At 37.7% G+C, this 25,974-nt stretch overlaps 1 protein-coding gene across 4 annotated transcripts in view; it reads left to right on the top strand.

Annotated features, from left to right (window-relative positions):
• ANGPT1 (angiopoietin 1) overlaps window positions 1-25,974 on the top strand; it is a 228,890-nt gene that overhangs the window by 110,830 nt on the left and 92,086 nt on the right. For all 4 annotated transcript variants that reach the window (XM_036436781.2, XM_036436782.2, XM_036436784.2 and 1 more), the window contains one exon: window positions 23,376-23,531. In XM_036436781.2, the coding sequence (XP_036292674.1) occupies window positions 23,376-23,531 (156 nt within the window). The remainder of the gene's footprint in view (window positions 1-23,375; window positions 23,532-25,974) is intronic.

Below are 25,974 nucleotides of genomic sequence, written 5' to 3'. Positions count from 1 at the left end.
GAACATCTATTTTGTACTTGACTAAAAGTAGTGGTGAAGTTAATTCCCACTTAAGAGAGAAGGGCATTGAGATATTGAAAAGAACAGTTAGGAAATGGAAAAGGATTTACACTTTGTCAAGGAGTCCATTTTTAGCACCTTATCACAGCAACAACAAAGCTCTTTGCAAATGCAGTTTTGACAGCATTGGGATTATCATTCTTTCTATCAGAGGTACACTTTAGTATATATTCACCCTTTATGTAAATATCTCAAAACATTTTAGCATAAAAAGGAGCTACAATAGTTCATATTTTAGTCATACATGGTGGTTATTCTCATTTAAAGTTGAGGAAACTGAGGCTGATAAATTGAGCTTTAAACTGTGTCATGTACCTGGCAGAGTTCACAGTTAAGCTCATGTCTTCTGCTTGGTGCTCCTACATAAGTACATATGTATAAGACAAATCCAGAGAAAAATATTTATATATATAAAAAGCCAGCGACAGTAACGATCAGTCATTATGACGCCTACTGTGGCCAGCGAACCGGCCCAATTAGATACATATTTCTCTTTTTTCCCCCATTGACCCAAGAGCTCTCTTTGTGGTTCACTGAGGCTGATCTCTGGCCAGCATTGCAGCTTTACTTATTCCTCTGCTCAAACCTGCTCTTTTCCCATTCTTCCTAGTTACTGTTCTCAAAAGTATCCTTTAATAAAAACTCCCTACTACTGAATTCTCCCACCCTGATCAAGGACAGGGCTGGCTGGACTAACGCCCCATCTCCTTCCCCTTGGCCAGCCCCACCACAATAAGGAACGGGGCTGGTCAGCCAACCTTCTACAGCTCCTCCCCCTGGCCACCCCAACTCTAATGGCACCCCCTTCCCCAATAGGAGGTGGGGCCGGCTGGCCAACCACTCATAGTCCCTTCCCTAGGCCACTGGCCCCTGATCAGCACCCCCACCCCATTCTGGGGCAGGGCCAGCTAGCCTACTGCCTGCCCACAGCCGCTCCCCATGGCTGGCCATGCCCCCAATCGGCCCCCCAACCCCAATCAGAGGTGGGACTCACTAGCCAATTGCCCTCGGCTTCTCCCGGCCTAATTGGGGCAGGTCACCTGGCCAACCTCTGGCCATCTTCTCCCCCCAACAGGTCTAGCCCCAATCCACAGTGATTGGGGGCAGGCTGGCAGGACCCCACCTGTGCACAAATTCATGCACTGGGCCTCTAATATTATATATAATAATGGAGAGCTACTAAGCAAGAGGAGAGCATCTTTTTTTTTTTTTTTTTTTTTTTTTTCATCTCACTCGAGAGCAGATGGAAGATCAGGGACTTGGATTCTTATGCATGATTGAATCTCTGTAATACCTTCTTTTTTATCCAGGCCATAGTCTTTAAAGGAAAGGGAACTTCAGGAGATAGCAGCCACAATCCTTTCCAGCCCTCCAAATTGTGTGAATATGGCCAGATTTCAGTTACCTGATAAGTTAAGAAATAGAGTTAAAATAAAATTAGGAGTTTCAAGCTTTGCCTTTTATTAGAATGCGGGTAACAAAATTGGTTCTTTGATATGATTGCAATTTTAGGAGTACCAGGAGAGTGGTCACATCCTAAATATCCCCACAGCATTTCCTGAAATTATTTTCTTATATCCTCTTAATAAATATACACACATACTTGCTAAAAATGTAGCAGTTGTTTATATTAGTGGTTCTCAACTGGACATGATCTTGAATCCCAGTGGACATTTAGCAATGTCTGGAAACATTTTTGGTTCTCGCAGCTGGGGTGCTACTGGAATCTAGGGGGTGGAAGCCAGTGATTCCGCTAAACATCCTATGAACTACAGATGCCCTCCCACACACTCACACACAACAAAACATTATCTTGCCTAAAGTGTTGAAATGGAGAAACCTTATTTAATTTTATAAATAATTGAATGGCAATCCTAACATCATAAAACAAGTTAAATTTTTTTCTCAGAATTAGTTTTGGTCCATATGACACAGATGTGATACATTTATTTTCAATTATGAAATCTTCATTTCTGCTTATAATGCTCACTGAACTCTATAGTCAGAATTTAATTGTGTAAATAAGAAACCTTTAGAAAAGTATAAGAGCAATAAATTTAACATTATTTATTCATGCCTTTGAGTGCTTTAATGCAAAGAGAGGTCATTGTGGGGAAAGGCACAGCTGGGTAAATGCTATGGTAGAAAGAGTTAGGGAGCTGTAAGGTAGGGTGAGAAATCTTTACATCAGGAGGGGGGATTCAAAGATGATGGTGCCCAGTTTTGCCTACTTTTCAAATTTCAGAGACTAGCTCCACTTGAAACTGCAAAGAGTAGCAGAACTTACAAATGTGTGTTTCAGTTCTCTTTTCTAATTCAGCTTCAAATGGAATATGCCAGTGTGGTTTTTTGTTGTTGTTTGTTTGCTTGTTTTTTTAATATAGTTTATTGATTTTTTACAGAGAGAAAGAGAGAAGGATAGAGAGTTAGAAACATCAATCAGCTGCTTCCTGTACCTCCCCTCCTCCCTCCCCCCCCCCCCCCCACACACACACTGGGGATGTGCCTGCAACCAAGGCACATGCCCTTGACCAGAATCGAACCGGGGACCTTTCAGTCCCCAGGCCGATGCTTTATCCAATGAGCCAAACCGTGGTTTTTTTTTAAATAGCCAGTGATTAGGGAGAATAGGATAAAGGAAATGCTGATTAATTAATAGATTGGATGACAAATTGTGGTATTAACTGCTTGGGATTAGGAGTCTCAATGATTTGTAGATTGCATCACTAGCCTCTACTTTAAACTGTGTTGTGTGACTCAAAAGCCTAATCATAACCTACCAGATTTCCTGAACTATTCACTGCTTAGTTTTCTTTTTTCCTCTTAATTTCCCCAACCTGAGTGTTCTGTTACCTTTGAACTGCATTTCTGCTATTAAAGGTGTTATGTAACACCTACAGCCAAAACTCTGTTGAGATAGCACCCTGCAAAGTTGAAGCTGTAACTGTTTGTATTAGTTATCTATTGTTGCCTAACAAACTATGCCAAAATAGCCTAGCTTCAAGTAACAATTATGATGTCACATAGTTTCTGAGAATCGGAGACCTGGAGACAGCTTAGCTGGGTGTTTCTGGCTCTAGAGCCTGTGTGAGGGTATTGGCTACACTGGCAGCGTCTTCAAACTACGGCCCGCGGGCCACATGCGGCCCGCAGAGGAGTCTGATCCGGCCCGCCAGGTTTTTTGGGCAGTGAGCGCAGCCGAGGTGTTACAGTAGGAATTAGTAGTTCATATAGTCCGGCCCTCCAGCTCTCTGAGGGACCGTGATCTGGCCCCCACTTTAAAAAGTTTGAGGACGCCTGGCTACAGTCTCTGTTGGCTCAGGCTACTGTCTCTGAAGACCTGACAGGCTGGAGGGTTCGTCTGAAGCTCACTCACCTGGCTATTGGCCAGAGGCTTCAATTCCCCACCACATGGACCTCTCCATAGGGCTGCTTATAGCACGGCTTCCACCAGGAGGAGTGATGAGAGAGAGATGAATATGAGAGAGAGACGAATATGTTTTTCATCTAAAGGGGCATCTCATTCTGCCATATTCTATTGGTCACACAGTCAACTCTGGTAAAATGCGGGAAGGGACTACACAAGAATACGCATACCAGGAAGAGGTGACCATTGTACCCTACAGGCTGATAACCACACTGAAGTTGTCTTTAAAATCAATAATCAGCTAGAATCCATCCTATTGAAATGTCTCTATAGAACAATACATAGGTAAGCTCTACAACTGGTCACTTAAAATAATGACAACAAATGGTATTAAAAAAAAAGTGAAACCCACATTGTGAGAACTATATTGAGGTTATAATATATATACCCGATGATATATTTAAATGCAGTAGGTTGTGCCAATCTATCTGTTATGGAGAAATAACTTTTTGTGCCAATCTAGTCAAAATTCTGTCTAGTCTGTCCTGAAATAGCAACTTTGGGCTTTTGTAATATAAAGAGGATAATTCTGAGTAAGATTGGCTTCTAGTCCTTGCTCTTCCATCTCCTGGCTACAGAGCCTAAGCCAGGATATAATCTCGGGTGCCTCATTTATGAAATATAACAGCATTCATCTCCAAAGGTTGTCCGAGGACTTAGTGCTATGATGTGAGCAAACTATTCAGCACATTGCTTCACACAGTGAGAACATAACAAACAGTAATTATGAATATCAGCTTCTGTGATACTGTGATTTGTAAGAAATGTATATTTGGTCATTCAGATGGCCAAAGTACATTTGGTCTTCATTCAAAATTCCTGCCTCATAGCACCCAGAACTCCCGGATTTCCCATATTGAGAGTGATGAAGGTGTCTTTTGTTAGGTGAATGAAGTGATTTGGAAGCACCTACGATGGGGGCTGGTTGCCAGGAGAACCAACCACTGGATTAGAGAGCTGGAATTTTTAAAACCATTACCACTTCCTCTAGTGAGAGAGAGGGGCTAGAGGTTAAATCAGCCCCCAATGACTGAAATAGTCATGACAAGGTAATGCAGCCTCCAAAAAACCCAAGAGGATGGAGTTAAGAGAGCTTCCAGGTTGGTGAACATACAGAGATTTGAGGAGAGTAATATATTCTGAGAGGACATGGAAGCTACAAGCCCCTTCCCACATACCTTACTCTATGCATGTCTTCCATCTGGCTGTTTCTGAGTTATCCTGTTACAATAAACCAGAGATCTAGGAAGAAACATATTTCTGTGAGTTCTATGAGCAGTTCTTGCTAAGTAATTGAACCCAAGGAGGAGTTGTGTGAACCGTTTATGGATGGAAAAAAGGTGCCACATATTAAACCAGACAAGCTCAGGGGAGGCAAGCATGGCAAGCCTTACAAACTCAGAGACCAGAGATCAAAAGTAACTAGATAGAGTGCTGAACAGTCACCAAAGTATTGCGAGTTTGATTCCCAGTCAGGGCACATGTCTCCATTTCAGGCTCCATCCCAGTAGGGGACTTGCAGGAGGCGGCCTTGCTCTAGCTCTCACTCTCCCTCTCTCCCTAGCTCTTACTCTCACTCCTTTTTTTCTCTCTAAAATCAATAAAAAACATTTAAAAATTCATAACTAAAAGCAGTGCCTTGGGAGTAGTCACATCATTGGCCTGCAACTTCCCTGATCTTAAGCAAGCCTGTCTGTCATCCTTTTGTATCTAAGATAACATACCTTTGAAATGTCAGAGTAACCTTTTCTGTCCACATCTCTCAAGGCACAAACCCGCACCAGAACTGGAGATCACAGAATCCCTTATTTTTATCTTTTTCCCTAAATACCATCTCTATGTGCTATAAATGTTAATTATGAACTATCCTGTACCTAGGAGTACAAAAGAAGTGTCTCTCCATTTTACTTTGTTTGTTTGTTTGTTAATCCTTATGGAGGATTTTTTTCCATTGAATTTTAGAGAAAGTGGAAGGTAGTGGGGGAGAGAGAGATAAAGAAACATAATGTGAGAGAGACACATAGATTGCTTGTGTCCAAATTCTTGTACAAATGAAATCAAGTATCAGGGTCTCAGAGGGTCAGAGACATGGATTTTATTTACTATATTAATAGCATAAATATTGGTTCATAAAACTTTTGTTTTGTGTGTGTGTGTGTGTGTGTGTGTGTGTGTGTGTCCATGAGAGCATGTGTATTTGTTCCTTGTCCTGATTAAAACTATTCCTCTATGGTTACAGTAAAATAAACAAACAAAACACACACACACACACACACACAGAGAGAGAGAGAGAGAGAGAGAGAGAGAGAGAGAGAGAAACCCTAACCTGATTTTGTTACGTCCCTATTCTGTTCTAGGAATTGTATCTCCCTAAATGTTTTGAAAATTGGGGTATTTTAATGTCTCTTTGTTGGAGAGCTCTTCCTGTCTAGAATCCCATTGAAAGACAAAATCCTGATTTGCATAGTGCTATGACCTTCCCAGGTTATATCATTAGATGTGCACCAGGCAAGGACAGGCTCATTGCTTCCTGCCCAATCGCTAGGTGGTTGCAAATGCATTAGTGGTAAGCATCATAGGAAGCTTAGAAATCTCAATGGACTTGATTGTTTGGAATCTTTTAAACAGCAATCATCCACAAGGATTTTTTTTAGTTGTGTGGTTAAATAAAGATGTGCTAAGCCCCTGAGGTTTATGAAATTCTAAAAATCAATCTATCTTAAAAGAATCACTGCTTCTCATGGAAGAGAGAACCATTTGAGGCCTTTCCTTGCCAAGTCTGTCAGATGTCCATTAGTGAACCATATAAGTAAATGCTCTTTTTATTTTTTAATGTCATATTTGCTTTGTCTTAACATTTTAGGGATTGTTACTATCAGGAGCTTAAAGTGCTTCATCTTCAGTTTATCAGTTGTTTTATCAAAAAACAAAACAATACTTAGTCTAATATCCAAGTTTTGTTATCACTTAGGTAAAGGGATGATTCCTTTATAATCTGATTCATTTTATACTTTAATTCATCAGCTTTTAAGTGAGATGTTCAGCTGATTGTATTTAACTATAATGTTTAAATTTTTTAAAAAGACTCCCCCCCCCCCCATTTTTTACAGTATTTCTCCAGTCCGGCTCTCCCTTCCCCAACCCATAGTATTTTTATGAAGGACATCTGGCAACTGTATGCACCACAGTCTCTCACTTTATTCATTGTGGGCCTAGCAATTCAGAGTCTAATCATCACCAAAATCATAATTATAGGTATTTCTGTGTGAACGTTGCTCAAGGAGAATGTTCCCTCTGAAGGTTTGAAACAACTAGCACATGTTGTACAAGAGGGTTTTTTTTATATCCTGTGGCCATAAAGTCTGGAAGAATTAGTGGATATATATAATAAATGTCTCTGACATTACATTAAAATATAATAAAATACTGTTATCTGTTCCCAGATATTTTGGCCACCCTATAGCACATAGATTCCTGAGTTAGTATAAACAGGAAAGATACAATTCTTTAAGAATGAAGATTTGCAAAACTCTGTAGCATTAGGAAGACAGTAGTATCAGGGTTCAACAATATACTGTAATAAATCCTTTATCTTTCTATGGTTTACAAAATAGTTTTATTTTAACTTTATAAACTGCTTTAACATAAATATTACTTCATTACCTTACAGATGAGGAAACCAAGGCTCAGAATAGTTAAGTGACTTCTTCACAGTCATAATACTGAAAAGTGTTAGTAAGATAGACCTCTGAGAATGAATCCCTCTTTAATTTGTATGTTACTCTCCCACACCACCTCATAGCTATGAGGAAGTTCAAACCCCATCTCTTTCCATTAAAAGCTTGCTTTACATTTCACATCGGTATGTTCCTGATTTTTCTTTCTTTTTACTCTTCTTTTGTTTCCTTTTTCCGGATGCAGAAGCTAGAACACAGAGAGGGAAAGCTTGCTGAAAGTCATACACTTAATCATCAGTCTAAAGCTGTCAGAGTCCAAGGCCTCCTCTTCTATCTCATATGCTACTTTTTTTTTTCCTTTTCTGTTAATTCTCACCTGAGGATATTATTTCCATTGATTTTTAGAGAAAGTAGAAGGGAGGGAGAGAGAGAGAGAGAGAGAAACATTGAATGATAAGAAGAGACACATCAGTTGATTGTATCCTGCACACACCCTGACCAGGCTGGCTGGGGCCAGATTGAACCTTCAACCCAGGCATGCATGAGGAATCAAACCCATGGTGCTTTGGTGCTAGGGCCAACACTCCAACCATAGAGCACCACTGGCCAAGGCGCATACGCTAATTCTCCTGTACCTACCTATCAATTAGAATTTGGTAAAAGGAATAACATAATGGCTAATTTTATCTGTTATTTGCCTTCTCATTGTATATTTATATTTAATAGTTATACCAGAGAACTCACACTCCTCCTAATCCTCCTAACAGGTTTTCAAACTGCTTCTCCCCCTTTGGCTCCAGACCAAAGTATACCAAAATATGTGTCATTTGCATGCAATCTGATAGCTGGCTGCTTTCACACACATTCCATGTGGTCATTGCAGCAAACTTCTGAAATACCTAGAGCAGGATGATTTTGCTGATGAGAACTGTTTATCTCAGGGAAATAAAAGGCTGTGAAGTTCACATGGCTGATAAGTGAAGAAACAAATCTCTCAAGTCTCCTGATGACACCTCCTGGGAGCTCTCCACAACACTACACTACAGATAGCCCCTCATTGCCCAGGATTCCACCTGCCTCTGTGAGTGCTCCAAGACCTCTCTCCCACTTTGGAAGAAATCAGGTAGACCGTGAAGAAGCTCAACTTTTGACATGAGAGACCCTTACAATTGGGCTGACAGGCATGATGTGTATTCGCAAAATCAGAAACTGGATTTAGACCAGGCGGGTGAGAATTCTGATTCTGCAGTGAACTTTATTTAACTGTGTGTCTTGGGGGAAATTACCTATTTTCTCTGACTCTATATCTTTTTTTACAGTTAAAAAAGTTGTGAGAACATAAATGTGGTTTCCTGATCTAATGGTGCCTTTCTAGCAAACTCACTTGACTTTCTTACAGAAAATATCTCATGCTATGACACCAGAATCTGTGGCTTTATGAAGTCAAGAAAATAACAGGCCTCTGAGAAATCCGAGGATATATAGAGTTTGAGCTTCATGGTTTACTGGAAATAATTATGCTGATATAACTTTAATATAAAAAGTCGTGATGAAACTGAATTCTGAGAGGAGCCAGCCTGGGTGGGAATGCACAGTGCAGAAAAGAGGCGGATTAAGTATGTGCTTCCTCCAAATTTTGTTTGTGCTCAGTCATGTTGAATTAACTGAGATCTACCAAACTCTATTTTTTTCTCTCTGTCAATATATGGAATAAAATTCTTACAGATTTCACAAATTTGAGATACACGGTTTACAATCTTGTACTGGCTATTTCTATACTAATAGTTCTATACTAATTTACCACATTATAATGTTGTCTGTTTATATACTTTTCCATTAGACAGGGATTTGGTAAGAACTGTTATCTTTTGCCTTTTTATATCTATACTAGTGGCCCAGTGCATGAAATTCGTGTACTTGCGTGGTGGGGAGGGGGTGCAGGGGACGTCCCTCTGCCTGGCCTGCACCCTCTTGAAATCTGGGAGCCCTTGGGGGATGTCCGAATGACGGCTTAGTGCTGCCACTGAGGCTCCCACCACTGCCACTGTCCTCACCAGCCATGAGCCTGGCTTCTGACTGAACTGCACACCACCTGTGGGAGTGAACTGACCACCAGGGACCAGCTTCTGCATTGAGCATCTTCCCCCTAGTGGTCAGTGCACATCATAGTAACCTATCATTCTGCTGTTCTGTCGATTTGCATATTAGCCTTTTATTATATAGGATGACAACAGGCCTGTTAATATAGAGACCAAATAAGAGTGACTCAGTAGTGCTGGCTGTTGTGCTCAGTGGTAAGAGCACCTGCCAATGCACCTAAGTGTCTTGGGTTCAAATCCAGGTCAAGGGCATGTACCTGGGTTGCAGGTTCTCCACTCAACCTGGGCACATGTGGGAGGCAACCAAGTGATGTGGCTCTCTGACATGGATGTTTCTCTTTCCCTCTCTTCTCTCCCTTCCACTGTCTCTAGAGTCAGTGAAAAAAATATTCTCAGGTGAGGATTAACAACAATAACAAAAATGACTCAGTAGATGTTTGTTGAATTGTGCTTATCTGATATAAAAAGTATGTAAATGTGTATATTATGTAAACATACATACCCATATCTCCGTATGTGCCTGTTTGTCTTTGTGGATATTGAATTTATTCTATAATCTTAGACCTACTTGATTAAATCATGGCTTTCCAAGGGGAAACTGTTTGAGTCTATTACTTTATCATATATGTATTCTTTATAAATACACAAATCTACAAAATTTCTGTAAGTATATTTAACTGTAAGTACAACTTTACCTTTGACAATTAAAAAATGTTGAGCAGAAATTATTTCAGTTCAGTAGTTTTAATTTAGACATAGTTTTGCATGTTGTAATTCAGTACCTTAGGAAACATTTATTTTCAAAAGAAAGAAGGATTGTTTGAAGGTTATTTATGACATGTTTTGGTAAGCTTTTAAAAAAATCATAATATTGGAGTCCAGTCCATGAGAAAAAAAGTTTTCAGTGTGTATAAGAACATTACAGTAAGTTCTTACTTGAAATTTTATTTGAAGGTGTGATGTTGTAATGAGCAGGAGAACAAGCGTGATACTCACCCATAAGCCATATGAAGATGGTATCGCTGTTCTGGTTGAGTAAATGAAAGAAAATACTAATACTTTTCAGCAAGGATAAATAATAAGATCATAAATAGCATATCACCACAGAGCTGAGGAAAGATTTAGTCACCTTGACCTAAATAAAATAGTTACTTCATGCTTGGTTTAGGAAGACCTCAAAGGGCCTACTTCTTATTGACCCAATTATTCTTATAATAATTCTAAGCATGATAGTGCTGAAGAGGATTTTTCATTGTATTTTAAAGGGGGTAACAAGTGAATGAAGAGCATTTTATTTTATTTTTAATATTGGAAGATGATAGTCAAATGTTGTGCCTGTATTTCTCCTCCCCCCAACTGGTGGCAACTCAAATGTCTTTTACTAGTTATGTTATCTTAATAACGAAAAGGGCCAGGAGTCTTGTGTCCAAGAGAGGTAAGGGGCAGTGGCTAATTGGAGATGGTGCTTCCTAGCTAAAGGCTTGATGTTACTTAAAACAATAACATGCTAACCAAACAAAACACTTCAACTGGACAGATTTGGACAGGGAATGGCCCATTTGTGGTCCTTGCACTAACCAAGGAGCTGACCTTGACCAAAGTGGGAAGAGGATGTACTTGTGCATCAGATAGACTTAAGATTGAATGCCAGCTCCAGCATTTGGGCTCAGTGACCCTGGTCATGTTACATATTTGCTCAGAACTTCTACCATCACACAGGTATCAGATAGTAACAATATGGATGCCAAAGGGCTGCTGTGAGGAAGAGTTTAAGGAAGTATAGAAAAACTTGAGCTCACTGACTGACACATAGGAAGTGCTCAATAAACTATGGCTATTGTTTCAGACTCTCCACAAAACAAGGGACAGCACTGGAGGAGAAAAACCAACAGAACCAGTGGGGGCACATCTGTGAGTCACAGTGTGTTTCCCAGGTTTGCTATGACCAGTCTGCACTGAATTGCCACATGTTTACAAGTTTCCCACTAAGTGAATGCATTCTAAGCACATTCCTGCCTTTATTTTAATCCTATGTGGATTTTTTTTCTGAATAGACAATTAAATTCTCATTTTTCATTTTTCTTTTCCTTTTTTAAAAACATATTTTTATTGGTTTCAGAGAAGAAGGGAGAGGGAGAGAGAGAAACATCAATGAGAGAGAGTCACCAGCAGGCTGCCTCCTGCATGCCCCCACTGGGGATGGGCAACTCCAGCATGTGCCCTGACCAGGAATTGAATCATGGCCTCCTGGCTCGTAGGTCGATGCTCAACCACTGAGCAACAACGGCTGGCAAATTTTCATTTTTCTTAAAGGAAGAGGAAAATGTCTTATCATTTCAAGAAAAAGATAAAATTCACCTGTATTGCAGCCAGAGATAAGCACTGTTCACAATTCAGTGTTTTTTCTTTTCTTTTTCCAGTGCATACAAATGTGTCTGTGAACACTTACCCATCATTTAAAATGTACTAAATATATGATGTTTATATACTACTTATTATGTTAAGTAGAAAGTTTTTCTTTTTTTTAAAGCCATGTAAAGCTGGTACTTTTTAGTCACTTTGTACCTTAAAATCTAGACTATGCAATTCATTCAGTGAAATGCTGCCTGGGAAGTTGAAAGGGTTGGCTTTATAACTGTGGTCATGGTTATTTTAAAATTTTAATGTAGTAACTTATGGGAAGGACAATGGAATTCATTTTTAGTTTTGTTATCTGTTGCCTTGTTTCCCTTTGTTTCTCAAACTCCTCATTGCTTTCTCAATTTATTTTGGGAGATTGTATTTGACAAACATAAAAATTATTTACATGGATCCTTGAGGTATAGCCCTAAATGGGGCAAGAGTCACCACAAGTTTCCCTTCCACTCATTAAAGAAGAATTCCCAGGGGCTCTGTGAGAGGCTGGGGGGAGGGGGGAAGATTCACTCCTTTTACCACCAAAGGTAGAACTCTGGGCAGTGGGTCTAACTAGTTAGTTCTCTTCTCTTCAGAGTAAATCAGTACAAGACTATCTTTTTTTTAAAATATTTTTAAATCCTCATCAGAGGATATCTTATTAGCAGTTATCTTTACTAACTCTGCCTCATAATATGTAATAAAACTACACTGCTAATATATCCAAGTCTCAATAACACACTGTTAATTTAATAAATGAAAGCACTGAAGGAACCATAAAATAAGGCAGTGGTTTTCAACCAGGGTGCCGAAAGCAATTTTAAATTATGCAACACCTGACTATTTAGTATTAGATGCTGATCTTAGATTGTCAAATTAAGAGATGACTTCTTTTTCCTCTCTCTCTTTTTTTTTTCCTTCTCAACCTCTCCAGCTCCCTCACCCACCCCCCTCTCTCCCAACAGCTGTCAGCCCACTCTCTATTTATAAATCTGCATCTACTTTGTTTGTTAGTTCATTTTATTCATTAGATTCCACAGATGAGTGAAATCATATGGTACTTTTCTTTCTCTGACCGGCTTATTTCACTTAGCATAATGCTTACAAGGTTCATGCATGTTGTCAACAAAAGGTAAAATGTCCTTTTCCTAGGGCCAAATAGTATTCCATTGTGTAAATGTACCACAAAAAAAAAAGAGGTTTAGATTGTAAAGGTAAGTCATTTAGCAAACCAATGTCGAGCTTCTGTTTTATAGAGGAAATATAGAAGTGGAGACAGTCTTTGTTCTCAAGTTGCTCACAGTTTAGTGGGAGAGACATGATGGGTAATAAGTACAATGAATGGAGGAGGTATCGTAGGATTTGGGGTGATTATTTCATTTGTTATAATGTGTTAAATGCTGCTACATTATTTTTAAGGCTTTTACAAACAAGTCTCTTAATATTGATATTAATGTAGCCTAGCATAATGCCTATGAAATAGTAGATACTCTGAGTATTTCTTAATGAATGAATGAGTAGAATGACTATGAGTTGTTAATGCTTTCCTAGCATGTTGTAATTTAATAGCAGTAATCTAGAATTCTATTACTTAGAAGTCTCTTTCTGCTGGCATCAGAAGTCATTTAAAATGATCGCTTCCAAACTTCTTTAGTTACCTAGTTCTGGAAATGTCTTGTTTGTTCATTGCACTTAAATATTATATTTGATAACCTGGTTTTACAAACCATAACTTTAAAAATTTTTCTTAACTCTTTAAGATTAGTGACTCTTTAAGATGGACTTTTACAAAAACTCTTCTGGCAATACATGTGGTAAGGGGAGCAGGTATTTCAACAGTAATCCATGCTTAGTTTCATTCTCTCCTGTGTTGTGTGGTTAGTTCTAAGAAACCAAATCATTGTAATGTTAATTTGGCTCTCTTCCAACAGCACTTGAGATATAACAAGTATCACCAGGGTACCAAAATGGTCTTTGTAAAGGAACAAACAATGCACAGTGTTTGCAGTCCTTTGATCAAAGTGAGGAAAAACAGGGATTTCATTTCATTTATAAGATGTCAGCAATCATTGTCCCTTTCTTCAAGTCCCTTTAAGGACTGTTTTCATCCTAGTAATCTTTCCAGTAGTTGAACCAAGGGTAATTTGAGAAAGAACTACTCAACAAATATTATTCAGGAAAAATTAGACCTCACACATAATGCTTTAGAATGTTTATTATCTAACAATGTTGACAGTTTTATGCCTGTACAAATTTATGTGTGTTCCATTGAGTAATCCCATATTGTAAAGAAAATGCAATCGCACACACACATACACACTTTTACTAATAAATTTGCCCTTCTTAAGCAAATTAAAGTTAATTTTTTAAAAAGCAACCATGGACTTTAGGGGTATTACAAAAGAGAAGGAAGGATAATAGAGCAACTTTATTTCATTTAAAGAAGCAGCATATATGAAAAAGGAATAGAATAAGTCAGAATGTTGAGTAGAGGGTTTTTATTGGAATGAGGTTAGATTTTTAATGTTAATACCTTGCAATTTCATATGAAACACCATAGTAAAATGATAGCAATTTTCTAACTAATAGTGGTATTTCTGAAAATGTGTAAATCCCTTAATTATTAAGGCTTTTGAATTTCTTAACTGAGTACCTTATATTATCTGCTGAGTACTTCAGATGCATGCTTTTTCTGGCAGTGTTTCATTTAGTGTAGGATTGTTTTAAAGCTAAACTTCATAAGCTACTCATTTGGATCACTGCCATTTGTCACATGAGAGAAAATGTAGTTTGCAAAAAATGTTTCTTAGAATTATCCTGTGGAAACTCTTTTATTGCATCAATCCCCCACAATCCATTTCCAGCGGGGTGGTCTCTAACTCAGAGGACTGTTTTCTTTTCTTTTCTTTCTTTTTAAAGAGAATCAGAAAATATTTATATGTAGCATTCAGGGGTTAAATTTAATTCCAGAAGATTCACAAGAAACTAAAAAGCATTAAAGTAAAGGAAGATGTTTCTAATTTTCTATTGGAAACAATACCTTTTTTTATTTAAAAATTATCACTTTCATTGATATTAAAACAATGTGTACAAAGTTGCTTTGGGATTCTTCCAATTTGTCTGTCATGAAAGTATAAATTCAGAATTTAGGGAAATGTTTTCTCAGTTGTTAGGCAGAATACTAGAGCTGTCTGTGACTAAATAGTCAGGTATTATCTACAGTTGCCTGTGTACCGTTAATTTTTAAGACATGCAATGACTGACTATTTAGTCAGGGGCAATAACCTTTTTTCTCTTAGATTGTCCAATAAATAAATGATAACAGCCAACACAACAATAGCTATCTGGTGTGAATTAATCAAAATCATACCTACTTTTTTTGTCATATTGGCAAAAACACATTTTTTTAGTGTGCCACAGAATTTTAGTAATTAATTTCTGTATGCCATGAGATGAAAAGATTACTGATCTATGGTGATTAAATTTGATACTTGGTCATTTAAAATGAACCTTTAGGCTTGTGTGCATGCATATAAGCCTAACCAGTGGTCATGGACAACAGGGTGTGGACATATGGGGAGAGGGGTTTGGGATGAGAATGGGGGGATGAGGACAATTATGTGACACCATAATCAATAAAGAAATAAAAAAAAAAATGGACCTTTAATAATGTAAACTACAATGAAATGAACAAAACTACAAGGCATGAATAGAGAACCTGACACACATACATTAGGAGCATGGAATGTATGTGTATGAGAGCATATATGTACAAGTAAATATGCACACATATATACACACACAAATGCACTCATATGTATTATTAAAGGGGGTTGAACTTTATGTTCAGTGTTCGTAAAAAAACAGGGCCTAACCCAGGAAAAGGAAGATGAATACAAAAGGAACATTCCAATCAGAGCAAAGTCATTTGCAAAAGCATAGTAGCAAAAAAATAAAAATAAAAATAAAAAAATGTATGTTTGGAAAAATGCAAACAATTTGGTATATCTTAAGCATAGAGTACAAGTAGGGAGAGGGAAGCTGAGTCCGGAGCATAAAAGTTCTGTGCTGACTAAGGAATTGTGACTTGATCTGCAGGTAGTTGAAGCCACTGAAAGAGTTTAAGCAGTGGCATGATGAGGCCATATTTATGTTTTAAATACATCCCTCTGGTGATGCCATGAATGATGGATTGGAGGAAGCAAGTCTGGAGTCAGGAGACCAGTTATGGGGCCATTAACAAATCCAGAAGAAAAATGATGAGAGTCTGACCTAAGTCAGTGCTAGGGAAGATAAAGAGATGTGGTAGGGAGAAAGGGAAGGAGAGAGAGGGATGGATGTAGATACCCTTCATGAAACAGAAGCAATGCAGCCTGATGCTGATTGAATGAAGAAAATGAAGGCAAGGAATAGTCAAGATGATCCCTGTGGCTTGGATGAATGGGTAGGTGGTGTGGTGCCCTTCATTGATACAAAAAACATAGGAAGAAAGCCAGGTTGTGTTGATGAATGACAAGGGATATATTTTGGACAGAATGGTGCCTGGGGATTAAGGGAATCAGAAATTCTAGCTCTTTATCTTAAAACAGATGTGCCTGTTCTAGAGATTTGATCCAGGGCTTTTCTACTGTGTTCCTATAGCACTGTTTCCTAACTGTCATTAAGGATATGTATTATATATTTTATAGACATAGGCATGTACATCCACATTTTAATTTTCTTTAATAAATAAAAATAAAAATTTTGTGGACTCTTGGACTTCATAAAGGAAGATTTAAATTAAGTTATTTGAGAGCTCCAAGAGGAACAGTATAAGTAACTTAATCTCATGGTTGGCAAACTGTGGCTGTCGAGCCACATGTACAATAGTTCTTTGGCCCCTTAATGTGGCTCTTTTACAAAATACCATGGCCTGGACGAGTCTATTTTGAAGAAGTGGCGTTAGAAGAAGTTTAAGTTTAAAAAATATGGCTCTCCAAAGAAATTTCAATTGTTGTATTGTTGATATTTGGCTGTTGACTAATGAGTTTACCGACCACTGACTTAATTCAACCCTTCATTTCGTAGATGAAGATCTGAAACCCAAATTGCTTTAAGTGACTTGCTCAAGTTCATGGAGTAAATCAACAATAGTATCTAGATCTAAACCTACATAACTCGACTCCTGGTAATATATATATATATATATATATATATATATATATATATATATATATATACATATATATATATATATATATATATATATATATATATATGTCTGCCTTTAAAAATGAAAGGAAAAAATTAAGCAGACACTTAGAAATATTTTCAAAGTTTCATGGAAGTAAGAAGTTGGTTGTAAAAGAGAGATGCCAGTCTAGTAAAATGTGTTTTGGCACAGGAAACGCCTATTTTGGTTATGTAAAGAGAGAATTACTTGGATCCTGGCCCAACTCAGGGACACTATATGTGACTGCCAACTTTCAGAAGCAAAATGTGGTCTTAAAAGAATCATAACCAAGATAAATGATTGCAGGTTTTGTGCATATAGGATTTTATGGTGTGCCCATGGTAGCCTAGCTTCTCTATATGCCTCAATGGAGGTGTTGCTACTACTCCATTGGAGATTATGTGACGAACACCCCCTGACACTATTAACATCCATAGCTGAGAGCTTCTCTCTATCAAGCAGAGATAAGAATATTTACAGGAAGAAATGTAGTCAGAGGTAAACTCCATCAGACTATTCACCAGTTCTATTGAAATGACCCACTTACTCATTGTCTATTTTCTATAAGTCAACTCTTTGTACTTGTAGTATCTGGAACTAGGATTAGGATGTATTTATCCCACATTTTCTAGAAGTAAATTGAACTGATGCAAGGTTAATAAACCTGAGCTGGTTTTACAGTCTGGTCCTGGTTTGTTGGCACTTTGTGGGGTGATCTATAGGACGAATAAAATCGGGGGGGTGCCAAGGCTCAATGGCTGAGGAGCAGCTGCTGGGCATCAGTGCTAGGAAGCAAGGACAGTGCAGGAAGCAATGTCAACACCCCCAAAGCTGATTGGGATGAGTTGGTATTGTGAAAGGGGAGCTTCAAATTAGGAGCCACCAGACGTAAAACAAGTAGTAAGAATAAGCAAGGAGTTGGGAAAGAAGTGTGGGGTGGCCCAACAGTACTAGCAGCCATTGTTGTTGGCCCAGCGTGCTGGTAAATCAGCTCCCCACACACTGAGTGGCCACAGCCCGACATCTGACATTAATTAGTTTTTTCACCTTGCTTTCTATAACACACTCTCTGAACCTCAGTCACCCTGTCTATAAAACGAGATCCGTGGAGCTCATAATACTTAATGTCTCTTCCAGCTCACTTATTCTAACAGTTCTTTCTCCTATAAATAGTAAGTTTTCCTTCAGATACCAAAATGAGAAAAGGGATTCATGTCACACACATCAGTACAGAAACTATTTCAAAGGTCAGCTAAATAGATCTGTTGTCTAAGGAGACGGTTATACTTCTCCTTTTGGTAAAAGAAGCAGAATACTGGAGGAATCTAATAATAGAAATTCCTGCAAATAATATATTTGGCTTCAGCCATTGTTTTTTATAAAACCATAAACCTCGTTTTTCAATATTACCATTGATTTATGAAACAATGATAAGGCATTTTTTGCATTGTTTTACCTTTTTATTGCTTTCCCATATTTACCCTTTTACTTTATTTTATGGCTGTTTTGCCATAAATGAGTAATACCATATGCACCAACATTCATTGAGAGTCCACTTAATCTACAACATATTTTAAGTGAACAACGCCTTTGTCAATTTTTATAGAGCTTAAAATGTTCTTTTCATAAGAATTACATGGAGAAATTCTATTCTTTGTGCTTTAAAATATACTCTCATTTAAGAGATCCCTTGAAGTGATCTCTTGAAATGAAATGATAGAGAATGCATTTCATATGAAAAGCCATGTCATAATCTCAATTTCCCACAGTTCTGAGGTTAGTGGAACATCAGAAGATGGATTTGAGTCCTTTCTTTCACCTCTATCAAGTCACCTAAGCTCTCTGAGCATCCATTTCTTAAACCTCTCCCAATAGGGCTGGTGTAAGAATAAGTCAATGTGTATGAAAGCTTTTTGTAAACTCTTAGTCACTTTAGGAATGTAACATTATTTCCTTACTTTAAAAAATCATTATTTATTGTTCATTATCAAATTGCATCCGTTATACTAGTGATAAGTATTTTGGTCAATACTTATAAAACTCTGGAGTCAAACACTGAGAGTGGCAATACAGTCAAATAACTGTATGATTCAGATTGGGAGTTCCCTACTTTATAACCCATCAACTCTTAGACTTAGCAACCTCTAAGCTTAAAATGCACATCTCACATATTTATAAAATATTGAACCTTGACGTAGCCATCATATTCTGTAAACATTTTAAAAACCAGGAGGTAATACATGAAGACAATCAAATTTGTTGCCAAACCTTCCTGAACCCAGCTGATATGGCACATCAAGATGGATCTCATAGTTATACATCTACACAGGAATGTTTAGAGATAAGATGAAAGTGGTCCTTCTTATTAATCACACATTGTATATTTGACTTCTGTCTCTCTCCTCAGCCTTTAAATCAACTACATCTGGATTTTGCTACTTAAGAGTGCCATTACCTTACACATTAAAAGGCAGTTACTGCTAAAGAAAGCAGCTCCATTTGATTTAAAAACGATTAACTAGTTATATTCATATTACTCATCATGGCAGCCCAAATGATAATTTTATTGTAGGTTGGAGACCTACTTTATTTCTCTAACAGAGCCAGCAGAATTAGGAGGTTTTTTTGGTGATGAAGGCTGACATAAAAGCAGTTATTTTGCTTTGCTGTTATTAACTTTTACAGTTTAGGAAAGCATAGTAATACAAGATAGACAGACAGATAATAGAGTCTATCATAAGTAGATTCAAGCTATGCTGGAGGTATCCTCTTCTATGGAGACTGGGAAATATGATTATTATTGCACCAAGAGTAAGTCAGGCTCTGAAACTGATGACCACTAACCAACTGCATTAAAAAAATTATGTGTAATTATCAAGCAGATTGTATCAGAGCTCAGTGATTAGTGACTTCTTTGTCAGGAGAAATCTACATGGGAAACTTAAGTTGTTTTTTTGACATGTCTTCATAAGCAGGAAGTCTGACATATCAGAAATAATTTGATGGTATAAATTATTGGCACTCAAGGAAATGTTATGAGCAACATTAAGAAGCTTGCTCCAGAATATAAGTTAAAGTGTGAGAGCATCTCTTTCTTCACTGAGAAAGTCTTGCTCCACTATCTCTATATACACATACTTATGTTGCATAAGTAAACTTAGTGGCACTAATTTACATTCTGGCACAAGTTCTTTATCTCATGGCAGACTATTCTCATACAGGCAATTATTCTTTGGACCACACCTTGAGAAGCACTGATCTTTGCCTGAAACAGAATCACGGTTGGAAGCTTTTGAAAACATATAGTTTTCTAGTAATATACCATTGAAAATTCTGAGTCAGAGTCTGATGTGTTGTACCTTTACATGCATTTTTAAAACACTCTCCATGTAGTTTTTTTTTTTTTTTTGATGAACATACAAGGTTTAGGAGCTACATAATAAAATATGTAGAATAATTAAGTAGTGCCAAGCTGAATAGATTCTAGGGGTGTCGAACTCAATCAGAGAAGGGGCCAAAATCTAAAATCCAGCCTAAATCGCGGGCCGAATGGTTTACTGAACAGTCATAAACTGTCATTGTGATGGAAACGCAGCGGAGTGCAGTGATGACAGCGCGGTGCGGGCCACATTGCAAGGCCTGGCGGGACGGATTTGGCCCGCGGGCCTTGTGTTTGACACATGTGGATTAGAGGTTAAGAACATGGGTTGACAGTGACAATTGAGTTCTTGTTTCTTCTTGAGCAAGTTGTGAATTTTCTAAGCCTCAATAACCTGTTCTATGATGAGTCTATAAAAAAAAGTGCTGTTATTCAAAGAAAAATAAAAGCACTTAACTCAGTGCCTACCACTGAGTAGACAATTAATAAATATCAGCTATAAATGATAAATAATCTCCTAGATCAAGATTTACCTGCCCTATTTGAGAATATACATGTTCATATACATATTTATTCCCTATACATGCAAAGAACATGCTTCTAATGTTTGCCTATCTGAAGCTTTCTTTAATAAAAGCTATCAAAAGCATGTATCAAGACTCTTTTGGTTGTGTTAGAAATATAAATTAATGTGACTGAAGAAAAAAAAAGTGGACTGCTTAACGGGAGATTATTAGATCATATAGTTTACAACTGAATGCCCAAGGGTGGATCTGGCTAAAAACTTGACTGGATTAAGGTGCTCTAAAAATATACTTCTAGCCCTGGCCAGGTGGCTCAGTTGGTTAAAGCATCATCCCACACAAAAGCTTGCTGGTTCCTTTCTCTCTCTCCCTCTCTCTCTCTCTCTCTCTCTCTCTCTCTCTCTCTCTCTCTCTCTTTTTCTCCCTCCCTTCCTCCCTCCTCCTTCCTCTACCTGTCTCTCCCCCCCCTTATCCCTCTCTCTAACATCAATAAAAACATTAAAAATATCCTCAGATGAGGATTAAAATATTTTAATAAACATATATATATCCTTCCATCTATATTACCTGTCAGTCTGTCTATCTTTCTGTCTGTCTTTCTGAGTTGGCCTTATTCTTAGGCTTCTTCTGGTTTTGTGATTAAAATCTTAGGCATATATGTTACCAGCTTACTAAGCATAGAGGTAAAAAAAAATATTTTGTGAAATAGTTGGACAAAATTGTAGAACTGAGACTTAGTGTGCTTGTTTAGAATATTTTTGTATTCATGAACTATTCACTCTCTCTAAGTAAGAGCAGAACATTCTGGTTTTCAGGCTCAAACATATACCTACTCCTGAATCTAGGGGGATACAATTCCACCTGAAGTATTTGTTGTGAAGGTAGAAAAGATCATTTCCCAAAAGAAATTTAAGTAATGTAATTAAGAAAAGGGGAAACATGCAATACAAAATCCAAAACATCAAATGGCTGATACTCTGATCTACCATCCCTAACTCTACACTTCCATTGTTTAAATGTGTTAGTTCAAGCGGAATGAAGCCAAGATTTGGCTTAGAGACCTTACCTTTTGTTAAGATGATTTCCAGATATTTACTTTAATCTATTTTTATTTGTTTTATAATAACTTTTCGTAGGTTGAATCCCCCCGACACACTTCTAATTTGAGAATAAAATATGAAGGGGCATTACCTTATATTGACCAATAATAAAGGGATTTATTAAACACAGTATGAATTTGGTCCTAACTTTTCATTTCCTTTAGCTTCAGGCAGATTCATTCATATTTGATGAAGAGAAACAAGCCAGAGATGGTGTTAGAAAGTAAACTGCCAAAGATCCACAAAGGGGAATTTAGTTTTAGACTGTACTTAATGCAGGACAGTAATGTCACTGTGGATTATAAAATAGCGGATGCATTCTGGATCACTAAGTCAGTAAAAGTCACGTAGCTGTTAATGATTTGGAACCCAGCTTGTGAAGCACGACTTGGCAGAGCTATCAAGTGGTTAAAAGTGTCGGTATGAAAGCTAAGGACTTCAGCACTCAAATCCAAGTCTGGCTGTTTTTGTGGTGTGTGGCCTTGGACCTGACTTCTCTGGGATGCAATTTCCCCATATGTGTAATTAGGTAACAAAATGTAGTCACCACACAGTGGTGGGGGAGAATTAAGTGCTCTGAAAGGGAGGTGCAGGCTTCTTCTGTATTTTTGAGCAGTGCACATGCTTAGCTGTATTCTCCCAGATCCCTACCAGACTCTCAGATAGTACATCACATAGTAATTCTTCTTGGCCCCTATGGTACACCATTTATTTTATAACCGTGGTATTCTCAAAGATGGCACCATAAATAGGACTAAATATAACCCAAACCGAGAATGCCAAATGGAGCTTTATTGGCTATTTCATTGCCTTTTTTTAATTTTTATTTTAGCTTGCAAAGGAATAATGAGAATAGCTCCGAGGTCTTACCTATCTCCGAGGTTTTGCAGCTCGTTACATATTTGGCTACCTATACTTTAATATTCTTTTAAAAGCTTGTGTTTGGAGCATCTGTCCTCCCATTGCCATAACTCAGCACCATCTTTATTTTTCATTAAAGAAATGGAAGGAGGAGGCTAAATTTTTCTGAGGTGAGTGGTCAATATGGTGTAATGGAAAGACCAGGAAGCCAAGACTCTGACTTAAGTTGCCTAATGCTAACCCTGCTGCATTCTTGTTGAGTGACCTTGGGCTGTATTCACCTTCTCTTATTCCATTTTCTCGGCCAAAAAATGAAAAGGACGATGAGGCCATCTGTGCCTAACTCTCACGTCTTTGCTCCGAGGGTTAAATGAGATGATGTTGAAAGTAAGAAAGCACTATCCAAGTGCAAGTGTTCATTAAGCTTGTGATGATTACATACGTGTATCAGGCTATTAGCAGTTTGTTAACAACTGGATTCCTGTGTGCTCTGCTCCAGTTCCTCAGCTCCCAGAGATGCGAGGGGCCCAGCCAGATGGCTAATTTGCCAGCTGTGTCTCGTTTTGTCATTGTAAATATTACATGCTCCGACTGAGAGGCTTTGCTTATAATGTAGTATATTTGGTCCTTTATCTCTTGCAGATTGAGAATTACGTGGTGGAAAATATGAAGTCGGAAATGGCCCAGATACAGCAGAGTGCAGTTCAGAACCACACGGCCACCATGCTCGAGATAGGAACCAGCCTCCTCTCGCAGACCGCAGAGCAGACCAGAAAGCTGACAGATGTGGAGACGCAGGTACGACCCCTAGGCCAGTCTACAAACTCTTAACTGGGAAGATATTTTTCCCCCTGTTAGCTTACTCCATAAACACAGAGCACATTTCACACTGGGACTGGGGAAACATATACATTTTTTTGTTGGTTGGTAATAACAACAAGGACTGCCTGACGTGCTATGCATGTTTCTTTTGATTAGATGAGGGTTGGTATATTTAGCTTTGTATGTGTGTTTGTAAAAACAGGGCTGGCAGAGGACTTAATCAGTATTTCCATTCAAATAAACACTGCAGCTACCAAATGTGTTATGATGTGTGTCAAACAAAATAACCATTTGGGTCCAGTTGGTACCTTTTATATGCATTCTTTATCTGTCCTGCTTTGTCTCGTAGTTCTTAGCCATAGTGGCACCTGCCCAGGTTTTGTGCACAGTGTATAGGAAGGAAAACCCCAAATGAACTAATCAGGAATGTGTCATGGTTGTTTTTTTTAATTTTTTATTCAGCATGATATTATAATGAGGAGTTGATTAAAACTCTTTATCCATATGTATACATATGCATGAACATACATATGTATGTATGCATGATCCTCCCATGGACAATGACATACTTATTAATGCACAATCATACATATCTTTTATACAAATCAGTAAAATAGCCTTTATCACTGTCACAAACCTATTTTTTTAGTTTAGTGAAAATGTCATTTTTGGTGACAGGATCGATTATGGTCTCTTTATCTGCTTAGTACCATGAAAATAGCTATTTCAGCTACCATTCTGAAAACCAATATAGTTGATTTCTAGAATCAAAGCTGAGATAATTCTGTTAAAAGGTAAAATGAGGCACATTAAAATTGTCAAGAGTTTATTTGAGCAAACATTGGTTAGGATTGGGCAGTGCCTACCAGGGAACTAAGGGGAAGGTTTTAATAGAGAAGATGCAGAAGCAATCTGACTGGCTGTAGGTTAAGTAGTTGCCTTATTTGGGAAATCCTTGCTGGCTGTTTGTGATGGGTTTCATTTTCTTGGATTTAAGTGCGTTGATTCTGGCTTAGGTTTTGGTTTGCTTATGTAGGTTTCAGAGCATTACTGTTACCTCAGTCTAATTGCCTTCTTGTTTAATTATTTTAGCAATATAAACTTAAAAGTAAGATGCAACCTTATTTCTATTTTATTTCATTTGTGTTAATGGCATTACATTGCTGATATATATAAAGAGAAAGGATAATAATAATTTATATGGATAGAGCTTTTTATGTTACACAAACCAATTTCAATGTACAAACTACTTTTTATTTTTATCCTCACCTGAGGATGTTTTTTTCATTGCTTTTCAGAGAGAGTAGAAGGAAGGGGGGAGAGCAGAAAGAGAAACATCAATGGTTGCCTCCCATATGTGCCTTGACTGGGGCAAAGAATGAACCCCCAACCCAGGTACATGCCCTTGACTAGGAATCAAATCTTTGACCTTTGGGTACACAGGCCAACACTCTAATCAATGAGCTCATCAGCTAGGGCCAAATGACTTTTTTTGAAAATCATTTGGAGAAAATAGGTCAAAAAGCTTCAGTGATTTTTCTCACATTGACACAGCTATTGAAGCAAATCTGAGACTCCAACTGAAGCATACTCATTTATTTCTTTTGCTATCCCTCTTGAGTAATAATACTAATAATTAACTAATTGAACTAGAACTTAAATATGGATTACATTGGATCAGTACATCACGGAGACTTGGGAAAATATTTTTGATAATAGTACACTATCATCAGAAAACCATGAGGGATGAAGAAGGGAAAACTACATAAGATAACTAAAATATATGAGACTGTATATAGTCATTTATCATCACAGTAAGTAAGCTTAGGAGTCTATGAACATTGGCTTCTTGTGGTATCAATAATGTGAGTATATTTTTTTCTATTTTCATTGGAACAGGATACTAACCAGTTCCCACAAAGCATTCCATATATTCAAAAATTGAAATACACAATTAATATTACCCTACTTAGTTGAACATTTAAAATGTGTATGCATTTCAGTGATAACATTATAATAAGTTTTATGACAAACATGACATATTCTCCCCGCTTCCCTTCTCCCTTTCTCCCCTGAAAACCTCTTGAGTTATTTTTGTTCTCTTTCTACCCAGGAATTGGAGTTACAGGAGAGGGCAGGAATTTTCATTATCAGCCTACTAATCACTGCTGAGATACATACTATGTAAGATTTTGTAAGATAACAAACTTGTTCTACATCGTTAAGGCTAAGGGATATGGACCTTATGGTAAATAGCACAAATAACTCACAGGGGGGGGAAAAACACCAACCTACTCCTTATGTTGAGGAGCTAAAACTAAGTAGTCATTAAAGACCAATGAAAGTTTTAGATGCACCAAGAATTTTAACATAGCTGCAACCTTGAAAACATCTCAAAGATCTAAAATGCATCACAACT

Source organism: Pipistrellus kuhlii, unplaced genomic scaffold (assembly GCF_014108245.1).
Source record: "Pipistrellus kuhlii isolate mPipKuh1 unplaced genomic scaffold, mPipKuh1.p scaffold_m20_p_14, whole genome shotgun sequence".
NCBI lineage: Eukaryota > Metazoa > Chordata > Mammalia > Chiroptera > Vespertilionidae > Pipistrellus > Pipistrellus kuhlii.
The sequence above is the reverse complement of the archived record's forward strand: the minus strand, read 5'-3'. Positions and strand labels throughout refer to the sequence as shown.